This window comes from Phaenicophaeus curvirostris, chromosome 4 (assembly GCF_032191515.1).
Source record: "Phaenicophaeus curvirostris isolate KB17595 chromosome 4, BPBGC_Pcur_1.0, whole genome shotgun sequence".
Lineage (NCBI taxonomy): Eukaryota > Metazoa > Chordata > Aves > Cuculiformes > Cuculidae > Phaenicophaeus > Phaenicophaeus curvirostris.
This window is the reverse complement of record NC_091395.1, coordinates 36,689,693-36,712,761: the sequence shown is the minus strand read 5'-3', so window position 1 is coordinate 36,712,761 and position 23,069 is coordinate 36,689,693. Positions and strand designations below refer to the sequence as shown.

General features: G+C 37.0%; 1 protein-coding gene across 1 annotated transcript in view; it reads left to right on the top strand.

Annotated features, from left to right (window-relative positions):
• Positions 1-725: 725 nt before the first annotated feature.
• PALLD (palladin, cytoskeletal associated protein) overlaps positions 726-23,069 on the top strand; it is a 190,406-nt gene continuing 168,062 nt past the window's right edge. The window contains exons 1-2 of the mRNA XM_069855795.1: positions 726-881; positions 3,714-4,757. Coding sequence (XP_069711896.1) covers positions 3,715-4,757 — 1,043 coding nt within the window. The 5' untranslated portion in view covers positions 726-881; position 3,714. The remainder of the gene's footprint in view (positions 882-3,713; positions 4,758-23,069) is intronic.

Genomic DNA, 23,069 nt, shown 5'->3' with positions numbered 1-23,069 from the left:
GACTATAGAGACCAGAAATTAATTTTGATTTTTTCAGTGTTAGTACATGCGTCGGAGTTGTGGGATTTTTTTACAGCATGCGTGTTTTCCAGGGATTTTGTGTGTCTTTTCTGAGGGAGATACTTCTTTTCTGATAATGGGATTACTTCATTTGAGATGTCAAAATTAAGTAAGTAACTCTAAAAGTTTTAAGTGTCTTTTCTAACCTAAATGATTCTGTGATTCTGTGATTCTATGTTTTTCTTTTCCTGGAAGATACTAAGGTACACAAGGAAGCTATTAGTTTTAAACCACTTTTAGAAAAAAACAATTATTTTATTTATTGTGATAAAAATAGTTACTGCTGTTAAAAAGTTAGAAATCTGTTAAGAAAAAAATGCTGTAGAAAGAAATTATTTTTCAAAAATTAACTTTCACCAACTGCATTTTATGTAACTGGTGGAGGTAGGCTTTTTAATAATAAGCAAAAATCACATCCTAAAATTTAAATTATATTTTAAAACAGCCTAAAACACTGTGTTAAATACCACAAAAACTGTTCATTTAAAGGATTAGGTTCTCCAAATGTCTGAATAGTAAGCACACAGAACTATCTGCCTCTTCCAGGCCTAGCGTTGCTTCTACTGGAATTCCAGATAGCAGCAGTCTGCTGAAACATGAGTTCAGTTACCAAATATAGATGAGTGGGGTAAGAATTACATAGTCACAGAGGACAGATGTAACACACAGAGCACGGTCTTCTCGATGCTTACTGAGGACCAAGTAACACAGAGTGAATAGCTGGAACAACTTCAAACCTACTTAAATAAAGAAGGAAAAAAGCCACTTTACCTGCTATTAATTATATTTGAGAATCTTCATATTGTCCTGCTCATCATAAGGTCTGTTTTACATTTTCTGATAAATTTAATTTTTGTTATTTGGGGGATAATTTTGAAGGATTTCAAAATTTGGAGAAAAAACATGTTCTTTTGTTTTTAAAAGTCTTACTTGATACTTCTTCATATTATTCCTTTGAACAGTTGGCTTGGGGTCGCAAATTTTTAAATAATAATTTCTCGTTGGACAGGTTCTGCAGACGGTTTTCCATATTTCATTATTTATCTCTTGAATACCTTAATTGATTAATTATTCAAATGTTTTCCAAAATTATTTTAATCCACTAAAGTTTGAACTTTCTATTTACAATATTATTCTTTGGAGCATCAGTAGTATTTTCTGAATAAATATATAATCACTGTGATATTAAAACGTGTATTTACTTGTAATTTTAAAATATAGAGCAAACAGGACCCCATAGTTTATCTGTATTAATGCTGGAAGTATAGCTAAAGACTGATCTGTATACAACATTGTATTTTATTTTTGTGTGTTTAGATGATAGGGTTATATGGATTTGCATGCTACCTAAGGAGTAATAATGATGAAAACTGTTATAAATACATTGTAGTGTAACTTGGAGAAGCTAGAAATAGCATTTGAAATTTCTAATTATGATCGTATGTGCTACTTGATAAGGTTAGTGATACTTCACCTCCAGTTCGCTGTGGTTACAAGTAGCTCTAGAAGAACAGTGGTTTTATGTATTATAGTGTGGCTGAAAAAAGGTCTTTATACTGGAAGCCCCCATTCAGCTAGACATATAGATCCATTTTTAGACACCAGACCTTTCTCACTATTAGCATTAGAAATTGTCAATAACCAGAACATGTTTAAATTCATCAACTTTGTGTAAATGCCCAGCTCCAGATTGATTTACCTAAATTTAGACATTTGGCTTTGAAAATTATGACATGTGTAGCCATTATATTTTTCTAATGATAAAATCAAGTGTTTGGAGGAGATACACTAATTCTTATTACATTCATTTTAAACATTGTATCTGGTGGCTATCAGTAGGTGAAATTGCCCTCCAACCCATAATCTACTGAAACACCAGAGCAGGTTGGTGTTGGAAGTCAGTGAAGTTTATCTGAGTATGTATCCCTTTGAGATGTGAGCGAGCTAGCAACCAGCATGAATCAGATTTACAACCAGAGATCATTTGAAGCACAGATATTTATGAGTTATCTAAATAGTAAACTAGTACTTTTGTTCATTTGGATAAAAAGTTTTAAAAAATAACTAAGGCTAAGGAGACAGAACCTCTCCAGTTTTAACACTTGGTTTCCTGGCATTCAGCCAGTTTATGCCTTAACAGCTGAGGCTCTAGACCAACTGTTTGCTTGGCGTCTCAGATTCATTCTTTAAAGCTGCTGTGTTGTAGTCAGTTATACTGTATATACTTTTTTAGATTTTGTTGACAAGAGATTGGCATGACTGCTAAGTGTGTTGCCCTGGAAACAGATAAAAGGAAAGAAAGACATAATACCAGCAAAGAGTGAGCCTGTCACTGTATTCTATAAAAACATATATCAAATCCTAAAAGGCTTTGTTTCCCTTATGCATCTCTTTTATCTGTTGAGTTGTAATCTGCTGGCAAAACATGCAGCCGTATCAACAGAAGCATATGCCAGGCCAAGAATTCCAATAATGTCTCAGTCAGTTAATGACTACATGCTGGGTAAGCCCTGGTGAAGTGACTAAAGGTAACTGGAACTTGCACAAGCTGATGTAAAATGCCACCTAGTGCATCTCGTGACTGTTAAGCCCCTTGTCTATCACTGAAGAAATACTTTGGACCATTAAGAGGAAACATAATATTTTTTTAAAATTATGCAGAATTATTCTCATAAAAATTAAAATAAGAACATTATGTTTAACCTAATTAAGTGCTTCCCAGAAGCAGCACTTACTTTTAAGATAAGACCGCACGCAATCTATTGACTAGCAGGACAAATAAATTTCAGTAACGAGAGTTTCAAGCAGATACTTCCCTTGAGAAAAGAGCACTTTCCCTGATGTCTTTTTATTACAGAGACAAAGAACATTCATCTCATTCTAAAATCATTTGGGAAAACTGGTCATGTATAGTTGCTTCTGTACTTCTTGAAAGTGGTACAAAATGTACATTATACACTTATCTGCTGCAGGATGATACATAGGTTGTGAAATCTGTTTCTTTAGTGTTTTTTAACATGGGGTAGTACAGTATTCAACTCTTCAGTGCTGAGAAAAGTGTTGCTAAAGTGTATTGAAAAATAAAAAGTTAAAAGGGTTAACACAAGAAGTTAGATAATATTAAACACATTATCAACATCAAAGAGAAAGGTTAACTTGGAATTTGTAATCCAAAACTCCCTCTGTAGATTCTCATAATGGTTTCAACTAGATCAGGGTTTCCTCTCAAAATTTGATGGTTTAATGTCAGGAAGGCATTGTTATGAGAAAGAGAAAAGTAAACACATTCCCCAAATCATCACAAGCCTAAAACCAGAAAAAGAGAAGTGTAATAACATTGATGTAAAATAACAAATCACTCAGATTGGCCCAGTGGTATTGAGCTTATGCTAAGCAACATACAAAGAACATCTTCATAGTTCTGTAGGAAGACATGTGAGAAAAATTACTCCTAACTGCTCTTATGTCCACCCAGACAATTTGAAGGCCCGGCCCACTGTAATTAATAGAATCAAGGTTTACATCAAGTGTTTCATGCACCTCTAGGTTCTGTTTTCCTCAACATTTTGTTTCTAGATTATAGGTACCAGGACATAACAGTGTATTTTTATTGACAATTTTTTTTGTTAAGGAACTCTATTTATGTCTTCCAGGATGCAAGACAGAAGCTGTGGTCAGGCATCACCTCTTTCATTGGTGCGGAAGGAAGCTTACTGTGCAGAGAGAGGCACCAATAAAGGATACCCTGAAAATACGTCAGAAGATTCAAACTACCATGACTTTTTCTATGATTCTGTATCAGAAATACAAAATGGGGAATTTGCAGATGAACTTTCTGCCTTCCTTACTCAGGAGGAGATTTGTAAAAGCCTTGACATAGCTCAGGAAGCCATTGCCAGTTCCATGAAGGAGGATCAGAATGTAGCACCAGACTTTACTCATTTCCACACCTCTCTTTCTAGCACTTCAGAAAATCCTTCTTCCAAGGATCCCAAACTGCATGAGCAAAATGCTTTACAGAGGCCTCAAGCAAGCAGTCTGACTTCATCTGGGGCAAATCATGTTCTCCCAGGGAATCAGAAAGATCAATCCAGTGCACCTCAAACAGCAAGTAGTTTTGTCACAGTTTCCAGGAGGCAAGCAAGCACCTCCCCTTTACTACCTGCTAGCCCCAGCTTCATTAGAAGCCTGAAACATTTGGAGAAAGATGGTAAATGTGTGCCTAAGACAAGCACAAAGTCTGACTCGGCATCCCAGGGAGAAGTTCCGTTCAGGAACAAACTGTGTGACAAAGCTGCCACGTTGATAGAGGAATTGTCATCTATATTTAGACAGGCAGCAAACACAAGAGGCCGAAGTCCTGATGGGGACTCTTCTTCTCCAGATAGTGGATACCTGTCTCCCAAAAAGAAACAACTAGCTGTAAGTACCGCAGTGAACCAGGAGTTTGAGAAGCCACCTCAAGAGCCTGAGCCTGAGGCAGAATTACCGGGGGTTCGTGTGAAGGGAGAGCAATTTTCTGAAAGGGAGAGCATCGCTCAGAGTAAAACGGTCCTTTGCCATCCCTTCATCAACATGGAAGTGAATCAACCTTCACGACCTCAATTCACCCAGAAGCTCCGAAGCCAGGAAGTCGCTGAAGGAAACAGAGTATTGCTGGAGTGCAGAGTTGCCGGCAACCCTGTCCCTGATGTAAGGTAAGTGCATGGCTCTTAAGACACCAAATATCATCACTGTCTTCTGACTGTGGAGGTTGACTAAATGCAGTTTTCAGAGTGGACCTGCTTAGAGGTTGTCACACAAGAACAGTGGATCATGCAGTGGCTAGTAAGTGCATGGAATAACAGATTCGGACATCTTCATTTCTTTAGAGCATTTCATTGTTTTCTGCCTGGGAAGTTAAGTTCGACTTGATTCAACAGAATTGGCTCTAAAATCATTCTGTGTGACGGTTCCTTCATTAATGTAGGTGAAAGAATTCAGGATTTGCCTCCGAAGAACAAGTATCAGGCAATTGACACAGTTTTGACTGTCAGTTAATTAGAATGTCTCCAAGCCCCATACTAATGGAATTGGTGTGCTATACTATGAAATAAACCAAAATTTTCTAAATTTAGCCAAAAATCTATCCTCTTATGTAAGACATTTCCAGGAGACAATAAAATGGTCTCCATTTGAAAACTTCATTTGATACTTCGTAGTGAAATTTATGTGCATTTGTTTTTGTTCAATGACAAAACATAAAAATAACTACCTGCTGTGTAAAGTTTTAGGTTCTTTATTAACATCTGTTTATTACAGTTGGAAAAACTACATTTGCAGTGATGGCTGAAAAACTTGTAATACTTCCTACTGTCTTCCTTTCCTTCTAAAGCTAATAGAAATCAAGGCCAATCAGCACTGCACAAACAGTGTTTGCTACTTCGCAATTCTCAGCCTTAATGTTAATATGATTTCTTAGCACACACAGACACAGATTATACATCTAGATTAACAGCTCCTCACAACCTATTTTGGTTTAAGATCAACTGGGTGTATTTGATATTCCCTTAGGAAAATTTTGTCAAAAAAAGTCCTGTTTGGACAGGATAGATTTGTAGTTCCCCATTCAGAACTTCCTGTAAAGCTCTTTAGTTACACCTGAAGACTACATAATTCTTTTCATGTTCTCAACATTTCCTTAAAGTAACACAGCAATCACTTGCCTGTAACACTTGTTGTGCTTTAAATTTCTTTGTGTCTTTTGCTATTAAGACTTTCAACACTTTGAAATTACTAATATTTTGCATTGTTGATTGCTTGTGGATAGTCCCATGTACAGGTCTTCTGGCCATGCAAGCTTAGGAATTCATATCCATCACTAAACAGTATCTCCATACATATATAATTGAACTTCTCCTTTGAAATCAGTCTTTAACATGTTTTTAAAATCTGTATGTATTGGTATAGTTTTGCAGAGGGAACAAAAACAGCTGTCGGTTTGAAGATTATAGAGCTCTGTCAACAAGATTTAAAGTAGAGTCTTGAAAAGTTATATTATGGATCTATATGCTTATATGTGGTTTCATTCCAAGCTGAAAAGTTGCTTTGCAGAAAACGCCTCCAGAGAATCTTAATTGTCACTGTTGAAGATAATAGGATTGTCTTTGTCCTTCTCTGGGTCTTCAGTGAAAATGTATCCTGGATAAGCTGAATATTGAAACATTGTGTTGTGGTTTGGGTTTGGTTTTTTTTATTTTAACCTAAACTCTGCTTTTCTGTGTCTTCACTCTGGGAGAATCATTAAATGAGAAAGTAAATCTTAGTTGCTGAGGAAACTGAGTTATGAGAAACACTGCCAACAAAATCAAGTATGCTTTTAAGTTATCTTATCCATTTCAATTAATTTACACGTTTTGGTTTATTTCCCTTTTTGAAACCCATAGTTCTGCTATATTACTAGTCTACAGATACAACCAGCAGTAAACTGCAAGCAAATAAGCTTCATGCCAGCTTCACAGTCTCTTGCAAAGCTCCTTGACAGTCAATTTAACATACTTTCATGGACCGCCCTCAAACTGGTTTTATTTAATAATTGTTAATAATTCTCAATCTGGCAACAGCACAGCACACAAATTTGTGAATATACTCAGAGAAAACACATTAGTAACAAAAAATCACTTTTCCAAAATTCCCACTAGAAAGTCGTTTCCCATTTAGTCTGTTTCATTGCGGATCTTCAGGAAAAGGAAAATACGGCAGCTGTGCCACTAAAATCTTATTCATTCTCGAAGTTCATACACTTGCCCAGGCAGGTGGTTGCTTCACCTTCCCTGGAGGTGTTTAAGGCACGGGTGGACGAGGTGCTAAGGGGAATGATTTAGTGTTTGATAGGAATGGTTGGACTCGATGATCCGGTGGGTCTCTTCCAACCTGGTTATTCTATGGTTCTATGATTCTATGATTCTGCATCGTGACCTTTCTGTAATGACGCAGCCTTGGCTGAAGAGGTCACTCGCACACAGCACGGGCAGAGCTCTCGCTGCCGGGGTGTCTGAGGGTCGAGCAGCGCCAGGGGGAAGCAGAGAGCCCTGTGGGTATTGAGAGATGCTGAGGAGCCCACAGAACAAAAGCCTAAGACTCATCGGGTGGTTGAGAGACTGTACTAACTCTGTAAGGACACAACGAACACTTGCGTGCTTTTCGGTTAGACTTCAAAATCCTGTCTCTGAATCTGGGGGAAAGGAGTGAGTTCTTTCCTTCAGAAGATAAGAAAGCATGCAAAAAAATTGTAGTGGATTCTAGGCAGTAATAACCGTACTAGGAACTTCTAAACAGGCAGCAGGAAAAGACAGGCTTATTTAAAATCAACAATGTATTGTAGAGCAAGTGAGGAATGATTGCTGGTTGTGCCACTTTCAGGAACATTTCTGTAAATTTCACTTTTATATGGTTAACAAATTTTTTAAAAAGGCAAAACACCAGTAATACAATCCTAGTTGGATGCTCCCTTCTGTTTTGGTAATGAAAAGAATCTAGTTTTATTACGTGCTACTCGGAGAACTGTTTATTAGACTGAAATTCTGATTGCAATACCTTTGGAAAAAAATCTTTGCAGCATAATCATATGAATTCTAAAGATTTCAATACCTACTGTTTTCTGAAGAAACCGTACAGAGGGAAAAAAATATTAAACACTTTTATGAAAACTGCTGAATAGGTAGAAGACAGGAATGGATATTAATATTACTGCCAAAAGAAGGGCTATACAACAAGCTGAACAATTACCTGGTCTGTGAAACATAGGAGCCAGACACTTAGCGCAAACAGAACTTGCTGAACAGGAGATACAGATAGGGGCATGAGCCAGGACTACCACAGTCTGTACATTTGCACATAGCAATGAAATCTACAGAAACTGGGCTTCAGCGGTTCTGATTTTTCCTAGAAAAGCCAGTTTAAATAACATAGCCACTGCAAATAACATTTTTGGAACTCCATGCAGTAAGTGTGATAAAAGTAGAGAGCAATTGGGATTTTTTTTTTTTTACTCAGCTGGGAAGAAAATAAACAGAAGAAATAGGTTCTAAAGTTGTGATGAAATAACAATAGTTAAATAGTGACAAGAAAAGCATTGATTAAATTATTATTTTTCCCAGCACCCAAGAAGTTATCCAGTCTAATAATGAGCACAGCTAGTATTTAGGATTGTGCACAGGTGGTTCTGACATCATCCAAGAGATCTGTAGCAGCAAAGAGGTCTTCAAAAGAAACTACTTAGGAATTTCTTACTTTTCAGTGTATTATTGGTTTTTTATGCACCTTTTATTCTGGATCCCAATAAACTTTATAACTGACTTTATTCCTTTCCATAGCTTTTTTGGAGCTAAACCTTCCAAAGGCCTCAACCTCTCCAAAGTTCAGCTAGAATGCTCCCTCAACCTGCTACCCTTCTTATAAGGCTAAGGATAACAAGGTTGTAGAATCTTATTGTAAGCAAAGAAATGGAAAAGCTGGGGAGAGGCTCTTCGTCAGGGGTTGTAGTGATAGGACAAGGGGTAACAGTTTTAAGCTAAAAGAGGGTAGGTTAGATTAGATACTAGGAAGAAATTTTTACTGCAAGGATGGTGAGGCACTAGAATAGGTTGCCCAGAGAGGTTGAATGAGGCTGTAAGCAACCCGATATAGTGGAACGTGTCTCTGCCTATGGCAGGGGTGTTGGAACTAGATGATCTTTAAGGTCCCTTCCAAAAAACCCAAACCATTCTATCATTCTATGAAAACATCAAATGTGGTATAAGGTCAATGTTTCTATATGAAGATTATGTGACTAGGAAGGCCTCTTAAATTTTAAGTTCCTTGAATGTTCATAGCTGCATCTTTCAGAAAATAAAAAATCTAAGTTCAAGTGACAAAACTTGAACAAGTACCTTTGTTCTCCATGAGTAGAATAAGTAAACTTTGATAGAAGGACTCACAACTAGGATTTTAGGGTCAAATTCCAAAAGAAAACAATCAGTTACATTTCAAGAACTATTACATTTCTTCAAAATTCAATTCCTAACTTACAAGTTTTACTAGCAGAAAATTAGTTATTGAACAATGGATATGGTGTCACTGGTTAGAACAATTTTAACATTGCTGAACAACCTAGATTCCAATCTATGACTTTGCTAAGTATTGGGTAGTTTAAGTAGTTCTAGGATAGCTATCTTCTAAAGAAGGTCTAAAGCAAATAAAATACAAGTTGAAACAGAAATTTTCTCTACTTTCTCTCTCAAAACCATTGTATCAACCAGTAGTCCTCCTTTAAAGTGCAGCAGCAATTCAGTACTTGTATCCAAGTTAGCACTGAGCTAGCTAAAGCAAATCCCTGCTGGGAGTGACTTAGAGCTCAATAGCATTTGCCTCACTACATAAAGATTTAATTACTTCTAAGGTCTGCCATGAAGCTGTAAGCTATGAACAAAGTGTTTTCTGAGGTCTGCACTTAGCTGTAAGCTATGATTAAAGTATTTAGTTATTCACCCAAGTTCTATATCACACAGGTATTGAAATGTTTTGTGCAAAGTATCTTCTCTTCCTACTTCAATAGCAAATTGATTTCCCCACTTCCTAGCAAGAACAGGGTTCCTCTGCTTTAAGGAATCTATGTGTTCTGATTTCAAGTTGTGTCTTGTCATAGGTGTTGTTCATCTAAATTTCACTTTAACGAGTACCTAAAATGCCCATCTATAAACATTACTTGCACGTAATCCAGAACTGTTCATAGAAAATATAGAAACAACTGCAAAGTACAATGCTTAAATTTATAACAAAACCCAAAGTACCTTGATTTCTTCAACTTAACAGAACACCCAGTTTTACAGTCTTTAAAATCTCTGAAGTCTAAAAAAATACAATAAACTGTGCCTCTACCACAGTCTTCCTATAATAAAGGACCTTATCCCTCATTAGTCTAATCAGGCACAGCTGCAAAGAATATGGGATATCAGATTAAGTAATACTTAACACAGATCTACACAGCTGGGTGGAGATCCAGCTGTACAGGACAATAGTGGCTGAAAAACCTTGGCAGCAGTTGGTAGGTTTTTAAGCTTTGGGAACGTAAAAGGTGTCATAATGTAGTTTCTGCTCCTTCACTCGGCTTGACTTCAGGCAGAAAACTATGGTTTAGAGGTAATATTTAGTTTTGTTTCTTGAAGTCTCTCATTGTTGAATTAAGTATTGCAGTCACGCTGAAACACCAGTGCCTTGATGGGAGATACAGGTGTTCTACTACTTCTGTAATGGCAAGGCTTTAATACCATTTAATTTTATAAAGTATGAGTGGTTATGTATGTTAATGGAATGTATTTTACAACGTATTTAACAATACTAGGTATCCTTACTTCAAAACAATCTGGTTGTGCGGGTGTGTTCCTCACTTTTTTTTCTATAAGAAAACTATTATTTTTCCATTTGTAAAATCTTAACTATTCATTTTAGGGTTTAGAACTAGGTGGTTCAGGTCTTGATTTTCAAGTATCTCCACAAGCTTAAATACATACTTACATTACTCAAGATGGAAACTTTAGTGACGTTATTTTATGATGAACTTATTTAAAGCATTTTTTAATTCCATTCTTATTTGTTAGCCCAAGACTGAGGAAGGGCCCAAGAACTAAATTTGCTTCTGAACAATGAGATGCTTAATATGTCTTAACAACAGACTTTACTGGCCTGTAAGCATAATTATAGCTAGAGTGCTTGCAGAAATACTTTATAAAAGCTTTAAAGGATTAGCCGGTGCTCTACGTGGCAGGAGAGAGCTCTTGTGACTTGAAAATCATTAACGGCCACATCTGTTATACAGTAAAAATCAAATATTTTATTGAGGTTTAATATATTTCTTGCATTATTTCCTATATGTGAGCTTTAAAATTAAGCTCACTAGTTTCTGAAAGAGGATAGTAATAGGCAACAATTCTGTTCCAGAAACTTAAGTACTGCTTTGTTCTAGAGATGGTATTCACTACACGACTGGTTCACCTCTGAATTTTTGCAATTTTTGTTATTGTGAATTGTCATTTAAAATTGCCAATATTCATTACTTATACTATAATTTTATTAAAGTACCTCTACCCTTTCCTTTGCCTCCCCCTTTGCTTCTCCCTTTGCCTTCCCCCCTTATTTTTAACAGTCCCATCTCTTCACATGTTTCTCTAGATGCTGTAGCATCCTTACAACTTTATCAGAGGCCTTCTAGCTTTAGTGGGCCTCTAATAACTCTTATTCAGGTATTGATAGTTGTAGGGTGAAGTGACATTTTTGATTGTAACTCAAATAAATTAATACACAAATGTATTTTAACAACCCTTAAGCACAGTAATTCTATCATGTTTCACTCTCTTTTGTTTTGTTCGTTTACCGGACTTTCTGGTTAGTGTGTGTCTTTGTGGTGGTTTTCCTTTAGCTTAGTTTATTTTCAGATGCAATATTTTACAGTAAGAATGGATTTAAACCACTTACATAACTTAGACAATAATTTCTATTCCATTAATTCACAGTGTTGTTACATGTGGTTTTTAAGGTTTATAACAGTGTAACAAGAAACAGTGGTTCTTTTTTCATTATGCAACCTTTTGTAAACAAGAAGTGTTTCCAGAAGATTTTGTATTTCTTTCCTAAAGGGGATCGTTTATGGACTTTAGTTGTTAAACTGCTCTAACTAACATGCTTTTATACAGGAATCTACAGTAATTTCTAATAATATTTTCAGAGTAGAATCCTGCTAATCTGTCTTCTTACTAGTCGTCTCTCTTACAAGAGAGAGTGCTTGTTTAGAATGGAAGAAGCTGCTTGTACCTAAGGAGTTCATTAGGTCAAAAAAATTATCTTTGTAGATTTGGATGTTTTTCTGCACATGGAGCATTGATGGTCATCTGCAAGTATAAACAGCATGTGTAATATTGCTGACTGCATATAGATAAATGTTGTTAGTCATTTTAATCTGGTACTACATTCATCTCAGAAAGTACCATGTTGTCAATCTTTTATTTGCATTCAAATTAAGATATAATACTTACAGACATGAAAATGTTATGTCAGCATCTTTTCTTACTCTTCCTTATGTCAATATTCTCTTCTTTACTTTTGCTTATTTATTTCTTCTTTTAGAAGTCAAAATAATAGCTGTTTTGCAGTCCTGACCTTATTATTGTTTTAGCCATTCTTCCCCTCTCATTTATTTCCTTTTATACACTTGGTTTATTGGACCATGATATGACATTCTTATGTCTTCAATATTGTTTGTTTGTCTTCTCTAATTTAAGACAAGGCCTGTCCATCTTCAGGCATCCCTGGAATATCAGTTTCCCTTAGTGCAGATCTGGAATCATAGAATCACCAGGTTGGAAAAGACCTCTTGGATCATTGAGTCCAACCAATGTAATGTTGAAAGTCTCCTCAGTGACTTGTGAAGCTGTTTCTTAATATAGTTTGTCTAGGAACAGTTCTCTGGGGTATTGGGTCTTGGTGAAATTTTAGACCCTAGTGCAAGTAGTTAAGCTACTGCAGTGGCTGCCACGAGTAATTTGTAGCCTGCAGGTTTTTGGTAGGTAACATGTGTCTTTCATATATTTTCTTTTGCATTCTCCATTCATTTTGTGGCACTGAAAGTCCACATGGTCAAGATTTTCTGCATCTAGGGGAAAACATACAGTGGCGTTAAGACCTAGTTAGATCATGTACCCATTTGCTTTAAAAAATAGTGTGGCATATCTGATAACTAGTAGTGCATCAGTTTTCTTAACTTGTAAGGAATGTACCTTTTACCTTAGAACCATGGGGATGCTGGAAAGGGGATTTTTTGTTATTTGTCACCATGCTATTTTAGGACAGCATTTAAGAGACTCTTCATAGTATATGATAACCAAATGTTCTATCTGGATGGGGAGACACGGGGGGGGGGGGTGTATTTGCTTTATTGTCATGGAGTAAAGTATTTAAAATGGATATCTGGAGAACCAGGCTCTTTCCCAGGTGAAATGATCTTTACAATGTCCAGACTGTGATAAGACTGTGATAACAGGATATTGTAGGAAAAAGAAAAGTTGTTAGAGAAATTAGGCTGAGAAATCCATTGACACTACAAAATGAATAGTCAAAGATCTAAAACCAAGAATGTGTGGGTGTGGTTGGGGGGCACAGTGGCTGGGGAAGACAGGAACTGTTTGCTTGTTTGTTTTTTGTAAAAACACAGAGGAGGATCTATAGATCCTGGACACTGGAGTTATTCTTACGTTTAATTTATTTCTTGTCTCTGTAGAATAGTTTTGACTACATGGTGTATGCATTTCCTCATCTTTGTTTTAAGGGCTTTGCACAACAGCAGATCTTTCTTCAGAGCTTTAATATTTTTTGTGAATGCTGAAATATTTTTGTAGGTTTTGCTCTAGAAAAATGCTTACTTTCTTTTTGGTTTTCTGCCCTGAAAATAGGAAGAATAATGTCTATTAAACAGGTGCATGAAGATGGGTGTTATGGGAGGCAATTGTAAAAACAATTGGATAATTGTTGAAGATAAAGACTGCTTTTTAAAACTGGAATTAAGACAAGAATTCCAGCTCAGTTACTTTAGTTTTCTCTGCCCATTTGTGAATGCTGATGTCTCTGTCTTAGTGTATTTCTGATTACATTACTAAAAGTTGAAAAGCATTTTGGTTCAATTCTTTATTCTTTCCTTTTGCTTTGTCTGCCCGTTAGTAAAAAAGTGCAGATCTGAATGCTCCATAAATAAATAATGTATTAAGTAATATTTATCAAAAGACTCAGAGATTAGATGAAAACATGATCTAAGTACATTTAAAATTGATTTCATGCTTGATGGCTAATGTGAAAAGCTTAAAAGTAAATTAATTACTTCTCTAAAATAAGAAAAAGGGTGCTGTTATCTGCATAATGAAAATATAACTTTTGTCTTTTATTTACATAGAAATTGAATGAGACTTGGATGAACTCTAAAATAACAATGCACCACATGTCTTCACAAAGCTCTTTCAGTGCACTAGCTTTGTCCATGTTAAACATTTTTAGTTAAAAAAATAAGCTTAATTGAAGTAGTTTTAAAATACAGATTTCCAACATAAGTGGTGCTGAAACAGGGCCAGAGGCAGTATTCCAAAAGGCTGCTTTTACTTCATGTTTCAGTGTTTATTTGTATAAATCTTATATACTGTCTCTGGGCCTTTCCAGTATTGTGCAAAGGATCAACAGCCAAGTCTGACAGTGAGGAAGTACATTAGCAATCTGCTTGTCACAGACTAACTGAAAGTACCAATCTATGAAAATTAAAACTAAATCTAAAGGCTAAGTAGAACAGAGTTGGGAATGAACCCACATGTTTTAGGAGTGGACTGTTTTATTTGTACTGAAATACGAGGAGAATTGGAGTAGTGAAGCTTTTCATAGAGAGAAGTGTTTGGAGTCAAGAATTCTGGCATTGTTACATATCAATGTTCAGCAGGTATGCAGTGCTATTCCAAATCCTATTTAAAATATTATGATTAATATTCTTTGACATGTTTGCTCATTTGCCCAAAGGCAATGACAAATCTTGGATTATTTAAGTTGCTTAAGGGTAATTGCAGCAGTTTAATGATGTTACTTAAACAGGACATACTTTTGTAAGATGCATTAGGTTGCCTTATAAATATAAATAAACACAATTATCACTTTGAAACTTGATGTTTTAAAAGTTCTTTCCAAATAAAAAACTTTGTCATGTCTGAAATATGCTCTGTAAATGCATTCTTGACAGCATGAAAGCTAACTTCAGAGATCTGGATGATGAAATTGAACAAACAGGGCTTCTCTGCAAACATTCATAGCTGATGGCTGTAAACAATGGCTGTGACTTCCATTCATGCTATTAGAGCTGACAAGACTTTGAGGGAAGTAGAGAAGGCTATGGGCTAAAATCTTGCAATAGTGTCATAGAATCATAGACTGAACATACAAGAAACATTGTTAAAAGGCAGTGAATATTAAGCTTATTTTATTAGTTCTATAATCCATCTGGAAAGTGTGTTCTTTCTAGCAAGACTTAGACTTTGATAGGGCTTTGTTAAGTCGACTGTAAAAGTGGATCATTTAATAAGCTATGGGCTTGCCTTTTAAGCCCACGCAAAATTAAAGGAAGGAGTAAAAGAAATTCCCTTGCCTACCTACTCCCTGTCACATATGAAAATAAGAGTAATCCCTTCCCATAATATGTGTGCTTCCTTCTCTGAGCACAGAGTTGCCAAGTGAGCAGAGAAGCTAAGGAATTAGCAGTGCTTTGTTTTTATGCCCTGTACCATTGTACTCACAATTTGAGGTGGGTGGTGCAAGAACAGCAGTAAATAAACCTGTTATTTCTGTGAACCCTCTGAAAATCTACCTTCCAGTGAAAACCATCACTATAATCAACAGTGAGGCTGGTGGAAAGAAACAAATAAATGGAAACCCTGTGTAGCTTTTTAGGTTATGTGGAAGAGATGTTCAAGGGATATTATGATGAAAGACATTTGTTCCTGCTTTAGGCAGAACTTTACAGAACCTCTGAAAATGCACTGTATGCAGAACAGCTATTTTGTTTGTATTTGAGGTATTGTAATGGTTTCTCACCATGTTACTTATCGTTGTAGTTAGAGGTAAATTGAGACAGTTTTGTGACTAACTCAGTTGCTCTAAGTAACTTCATTTTTCTGAAAGCTAACTGCATGTTTTTGAGAGCATGTTCTTCTCTAATATGATAACACAGGGCATTGGTATGCAAAAAGGCCAATGCTTATACTTAACCAAGGCCATCCTCAAGCGAGTGGAAAAGGAGCTGCTCCTGTGAGGAAGAGACAATAAGGCAGGTGAGCCTAAACTGATCAACAGAGCATTCCATCCCATATACATCATACTCGGTAAAACTTGAGAGACCACGAGGGTCTCTCTGTCTCTCTGTCTCTCCTGTGAGGATCCAGTGAGGATCTTGCCTGTCTAGTTGCTCCTAATCCCAGATCTGTGTGTTCCTGAATCCAGTCCCTGAGTCCAGCACCCTCCTAGCCATAAGCCCATCCTCTCATATCTGCTCTGCAGCATTTGTGGTGGTATATAGTCATTGAGGGGTGGGGCAGGGGCACTACTTCATGTATTTGTATCCCTTTTATTACTTTCTAATTATTTTCATTATCATCATTATAATTTCCTTAAAGCTGTAGTTTTAGTTTCCAAACAGTAAGTCTTTTTCCTCTCCTTCCCCTCTCTCATTTCCATGCGAGGTATGTGGGGGAAAGGATTTTGGAGGCTTAAGTGTACAGTTTTAGCTGCTGACTTTGGCCAGGTGGGGCTAAACCATGACACTTATTCATAAAACATTTTATGTTGTCACAAGTTCTCACATTCCACATATTTTCATTATGGTGTTTTGGTTGTGGTTTGTTTTTATGCTTTTGGGTATTGAAAAATAATCTACAGCTGTGTAGTGAGGAAATAACATTTCTTTTAAGCAAGAAAATGAACAGTATTTGGAAGTTTAGCTCTGCACAGAATAAACATTCACTGAAGCATTGCTCCCTTGGACACTGAAGTGTTTTTTAGTTTTTGTCTATCAGAAAATTTTTACATGAATTAATGCAAGAAATTGACTTAATTGCTTCTTTGTGCTCCTGTCAGCGGCCTTGTCTGAGATGACTCACAAATAGAGAATTGATCAGTAGGAATAGTGATAAATTGCAAACAACTGAAATAGTAAGCAACTTGCTTAAGTATTGAAAACTTGAATCAATATCCATATGATTGTTTCTGTAAATCTGGAAATGAGCGGACTTCTTAAAATACACACCTGGGTAATCTGGGTAGAGAAGAGATGCTATTTTATCAAATAATTCAGGAAGAGTAATTCTACTAGATAATTTCATCTGTGTATACAAAGTTACCTTTAAGCTGCAGAGGAGGCAAATGCTGGTATAGAAGTATCTCACGGCTTATTATGGACCAGACACCAAGAACCATATTTTCTTTAATATACTACACTCAGTATGGTACTATTCAGTATAGATGAGCACACAACTCAAGATTAGAAGCCAAGTGAACTTGAATAGGTCAGACTTCCTGTGGGGAAAGGTACTAAGCTAAAATGCTTGGAGGCTGGAGGCAATTAGCAGGTACAATCACTCCAAAAACACTAGGGCTTTTTCACCTACCCACAGGTCAAAGCAAGTAGAGGACTAAAATTTTTCTGCAACAAGTGTGTTATGAAGATACGTTTCTTTTAGTCTAACATTAGCATGCTGCTTCAAATCAATGTGAATCATTGTTGTCTTATAAAATATGCTTGCAGTGCATGCATTGATGTTATAAAATTAATTAATACTTTGCACTTATGCAGTGCCTTTCATCTGAATGTTTCAGTGCTTCATAAACAGTTTGTATAATATGTGAAGGCTTTTGTCTGTCTCTTATTATTTGATAAGGTTGTGCTTTTCAGGTGGCCAAAGGGAAAAGATTAGACAAATAGAATCTATCTCTCATTTGCAATACAACTGACAGGTACCCATCGCTAACTATACAAATTCTTTTAATATCACAGAAAATGTGGCCACTAAGGTAACACATGGTTCAACAGTAAGTCATTGCTTATGGGAAGACCACTTAAATATTTGCCCTGGGAGTTGTGGAGGCATGTATTTAATTGAACTAAGATGAACTGAGGGCCTCCTACTCCTATGGAGGAGGCTTGACAACTGCAAGTTGATAACAAGCTTCGTAGTAGACTGTTTAACGTTTAGCCACAATATAAAACCCATAGGATTTCACTCCTCCACTATCTTTTTTTCCCTGGGTCATATTTGTAAAATAGATAAAGCATTAATACACTGATAATTAGGAGCCAGGTATAGCATCAGATGCTGTCAGAAACTATTATGCTTTCCAGATAGCCAGTTCTGAAGGGGAAGATGAGTCTCTTGGGTCAAGCGTGTCCCTGTGTGTTTTGACAGCTTTGCTTTTAAGAGGCAAGGGAAAAAGAAAAAAACTAAAACCCTAGGAGCAAAAGCACAGCTTTTCATGCAGGAAAACAAGCTGTGCTCACAGAAACTTTTCCAAGGGTGCTGAGTGCAATACTCATGCTATTTACTCCAAGGAGTAAAACAGCAAAGCATAGCCCAGTTCAACATAAATATAAGTTTTCTGTTGATTAGTTTAGCAGGTATGTTCACTTAACAAAAACAGGACAAGTTACAATGCAATGGGACTCTCTTAAATAGCTGCAAAATCAATAAAGAAAATTCTTGTTGTCTCTCTTGTATGTAGGCATTTATCCCCATTCATTGCCAAGTTGGAGAATATTGCAAAAATACACATTGTTTTATCAGTCAAGTAAGAAAATGCTTTCAGTGTGTAAGACAAGCAATCTTCATATGATGTAAAGAAGGAAGACACAGAGGGGGTTGTTTGGATTTTGTTTGTTTAGGTTTTTTTAAGGTAGGATTGCTGCTATGGTTAGATATTCTACATGCCTTTATTGTACCTCAAAGGCCATGAGTGGCACAGAGATATTCTTTGTAATAGAATCATAGAACAGTTTGGGTTGGAAGGGACCTTAAAGATCATCTAGTTCCAACCACCCTGCCATGGGCAGAGACATGTTCCACTAGATCAGGCTGCCCAAGGCCCCATCCAGCCTGGCCTTGAACATCTCCAGGGATGGGGCAGCCACAGCTTCTCTGGGCAACCTGTGCAAGTGCCTCACCACTCTCATAGTGAAGAAATTCTTCCTTATGTCCAGTCTAAATCTGCCTCTCTCCAGTTTATAGTCATTGCCCCTAGTCCTATCACTACAAGCCTTTGTAAACAGTCCCTCCCAGCTTTCTTGTAAGCCCTTTTCAGGTATTGGAAGGTTGCTGTAAGATCTCCTCAGAGCCTTTTCTTCTTCAGGCCGAACAACACCAACTCTCTCAGCCTGTCCTCATAGCAGAGGACAGAGAAGATGATCAGCCCTCTGATCATCTTTGTAGCCCTCCTCTGGACCTATTCCAACAGTTCCATATCCTTCTTATGTTGAGTATTCCAGAACTGAACACAATACTCCAGATGAGGTCTCACAAGAGAGGAACAGAGGGGCAGAATCACCTCCCTCAACCTGCTGGCCACACTTCTTTTGATGTAGCCCAGGATACAGTTGGCCTTCTGGGCTGTAAGCACACATTGCCAGCTCGTGTCAAGCTTCTCATCAACCAGCACCCCCAAGTCCTTCTCTGCAGGGCAGCTCTCCATGACATCATCCTCCATCCTGTACTGAAATCGGGAATTGCCCTGACCCAGGTGTAGGACCTTGCACTTGGCTTTGTCGAACCTCATGAGGTTCTCACAGGCCCACTTCTCCAGCCTGTCCAGGTCCCTCTGGATGACATCCCGTCCTTCCAGTGTGACAACCGCACCTCTCAGCTCGATGTCATCTGCAAATTGCTGAGTTTATTAGTGTTTTTAAAACAGGCAAAAAAAATCCTCCAGGGAAGTTCATATGCAATATTAAAGATATCAATAGGAAGTGATGAAATATACCATTTTTTTTTAAGAGAGAGCCTGCCTTAATTCTGGATGACTAATCCATAGAAAATTTAATTCTCTCAGTTGCTGCATGGAGTATCCTCAGAAAGTGAATTCCATGATAATCAACAAATGATTTTTATGTTCCTAAATACTTTGGAGTTCTCTCATGTACAAAGATGAGACATCTAATTTTGATACTAGGTATAATATAAAATAGTTGAAACTTAGTATAATATTCCAAACCTATTTTTAAAAAAATGAGGAAATTCTCAATTTCTGTCTCTGCATTTTAACAGTTTACTTAATTAAATGTGGATTTTTGTTTCCTAAACTATGACTATACTTAACCAGTCATCAGTAAAGCAAATCTGGAAAGGAAAAAAATTAGAGGGGAAGGTATTTGTTCCCTATGTATTGAATAGTTTACCCAAGAATGCCTATGAATTGTTGCTGCTTGAAGGAATTCTTCTGCAGATGGAGCTTGTATCCAAATTAGAATGCTGAACTTAATTTTTTTATTTAGTGTGTCTCTCCCATATGCTGCAGAGAGAATTTGTATGTTACAGGGTTTATTATCAATTAATATCAATATTGATTGGATCTAAAGACTTCAATCCTTTTTTTCCTGGGGATAATAGAGATGGGCAAGTTAATTATCAATTTGAGATTTGCTTGAGACGTTGCTACAGTGAATTTCTTGTTCAGTGAAGAATAAGGGAAAATATTTGTAGCCTTGCAGAGGTAAACGTTGCTGGCTGTTTTCTGCCTTTTTTTCCAAAACAGCATTGCCGCTGGTGAGGGCTTTCAAGTTTAATTAGGAAGGGCTGGGACAGAAGGAGAGTTGATTCTGTCTGAGCTTCCTCAGGCTTGCCATATGGCCAGAAGGAGTCTATAAAAGCTTGTTTTCCACAAAACCTATGAGAGATAATTTTGGGTGACTTTACCTATAAAGGAAGTAGGTGGAGATGGTGGTTTGCTCTTAACTGGAGCATTGTTACAGATGCCAAGCATTGCAATTCTAGAGCATTATACTGACTGCAAAGTCAGAAGCTGTCAAGAGTTTCGGCCTAGAATCTCTTTTAATTCTAAAAGGATTTCTAAATCAGTGAGTGAAGCCGCTCCTCCCTTTCTAAAAAATAATGATAATATAACACCTAATAATAAAAAGTAAATGAGATTGACCTATTGTCTTGTTGGATAGAGGAAATATCACTATTGCAATAGGCCAAGTAAGTGGCAACCTGAAAATTGGATGCATGCATGAGACCTTATATAGTCTGATATTGCAGCCAAAGTCACTCCAGAACCCAGGACTGGCATAAAATCCATGGTGAATTCCTAAATAACTGATGCAGAAACTAGCTTTCAGTGAAGGTCTTCCCTACCTGAACAGTTATAGTAGGCCCACTACATTATGTTTGTTCACAGCTTTTGTCCTCAGAAGGACTATTCTTTGTGCTTGTGACATGAGGATAGGAATTACATGCTTTCGATTGAGAAGGAAGATAAAATACTAAAGTTTCCTGGATAGGTAACCTTTAAGTGAACATAGTCATTATAATTAAAAGCAAACTATCTTACTCTTTCTCCTCCCTGTTTGAAAGATGGCTTTACTACATCAGCCTTCAGCACAAGTTTGGACTGCGCTTCAATACTTTGCATTTTAAACACAGATTGAATTCATTAATTATTACCTCAACTAACCATACAGTCTGCTCTGCTGAATTTAGCATAGTGCAGTTTGACTGCAGTCTCTGTTATAGGTGTGGATATGTGGTTTGATATTATATATAACAAAATGATTATATATTTTAAGGCTGCTGAATTATGTGATGTCTAGATAGTTCAAACTGAAAAAAAAAATGTGGCATGCATCTCTACAGCCATGTTGATCCCAAGGATAATCCTGACTTGCTGCATTATTATTTATTCACAGTACAATAGCTGTTCACTTCCCTCTTGTTCTGGCATTCTCAAAGATTAGCTTTCTCATATATATATAACTTAAATTCTAAACAGGGAATAGGAAAGGAGTTAAGGAATAGGAAAGGACTTAAACGTTGATGTAACAACAGACTTTGCTGTCCCAATGAGCATCTCTAGATTGAATGTATGTAGTGCTCTCCATAACTTTTCTGCTTGGGAAGAGCATCACAGTATATTATATGCAAATACAAACTTCAGACCCTTTGGAAAATGAACTAGTTCATATTATAATAACCCACCAGTTTAGAAGGAATTTGCACGGGGTTCTTCATGCTTAATTCAGAGTAATTCTGTGGGGTTTAGCGTGCAAACGAATAGTTTAACAAATTATGTTCTTTAAGGGCTTGGAAATTGCTACTGAAATCCAGTTCTACATCCATTTGTGTTGTACTCAACACGGGGTTGTTTTGTCCCAAGTGCAGGACTCAGCACTTGGCTTTCTTGAACCTCATCCTGTTGGTCTCAGCCCAGCGGTCCGGCCTGTCCAGATCCCTCTGTAAAGCCTCCCTACCCTCAAGCAAATCAACACTTCTGCCCAGCTTAGTGTCATCCACAAACTTACTAAGGACACACAATCCCCTCATCCAGATCATCCATGAAGATATTGAACAGAAATGAGCCCAAATATATAGTCTTAAAACTCAGAGCAGGGATTATTACAAACTGAAACCTGACTCAGTGCTGTAATATAATTTATACATCTAGAAGATGGACGAGGTGCTGAGGGGCATGGTTTAGTGTTTGATTGGAATGGTTGGACTCGATGATCCAGTCGGTCTCTTCCGACCTGGTTATTCTATGGTTCTATGAAGATGCAGAGGACAAACAAAAGCATGGGAGTCTGGATACAGAAGTACTTACTAAGTTTAAGTTCTATTCACACCCAATTTACATGGTGTTCTATTAAGTTTGCTTTTGCAGCCAGCAAGAGTTTTTGGAGAGACAAGCTGGAAGGAAAAAACCTGTTCTGGAAATAGCACAGTAACCCATTGCTGCCTAAAGATGTGTAGGGCTATATTTCTAGGGTATGTAGATGAGAATAATGAATCTAACTTACCGCAATTCAAAGTGTCCCCTCTTAATATATACTGAAGTTTGCATAGTGGTATCTGGCAGCGCTGTAGCTGCAGTTTTGGCAGATTATCTGTTTCTTCCGTGAAGAGTGTTGCTGTATCTTCCCTAGATAAGGAACATTGGGGTGGAATAAGCAACTTTTAATGCCTTAGAAAGGCTCTCTTGCCGCACCTAATAAAGATTCTTGGAATGCACGTGTTTGACAGTGGGAGAAATAAGGAACCACTGACCCTGTGCATGGATCTTCCCATATATGCCTAAGGCTTTCTGTGAATTTGCAGCACAAGAAAACTACAGTACTTGCAAACATGCTATTTATGCATGAAATGAAAATACTGAAGAAACAGCCACAACTTAGGAATTCTAGAGAGAGGCCTTAGCACTGCCCTTACTGGATATTTTTTTTC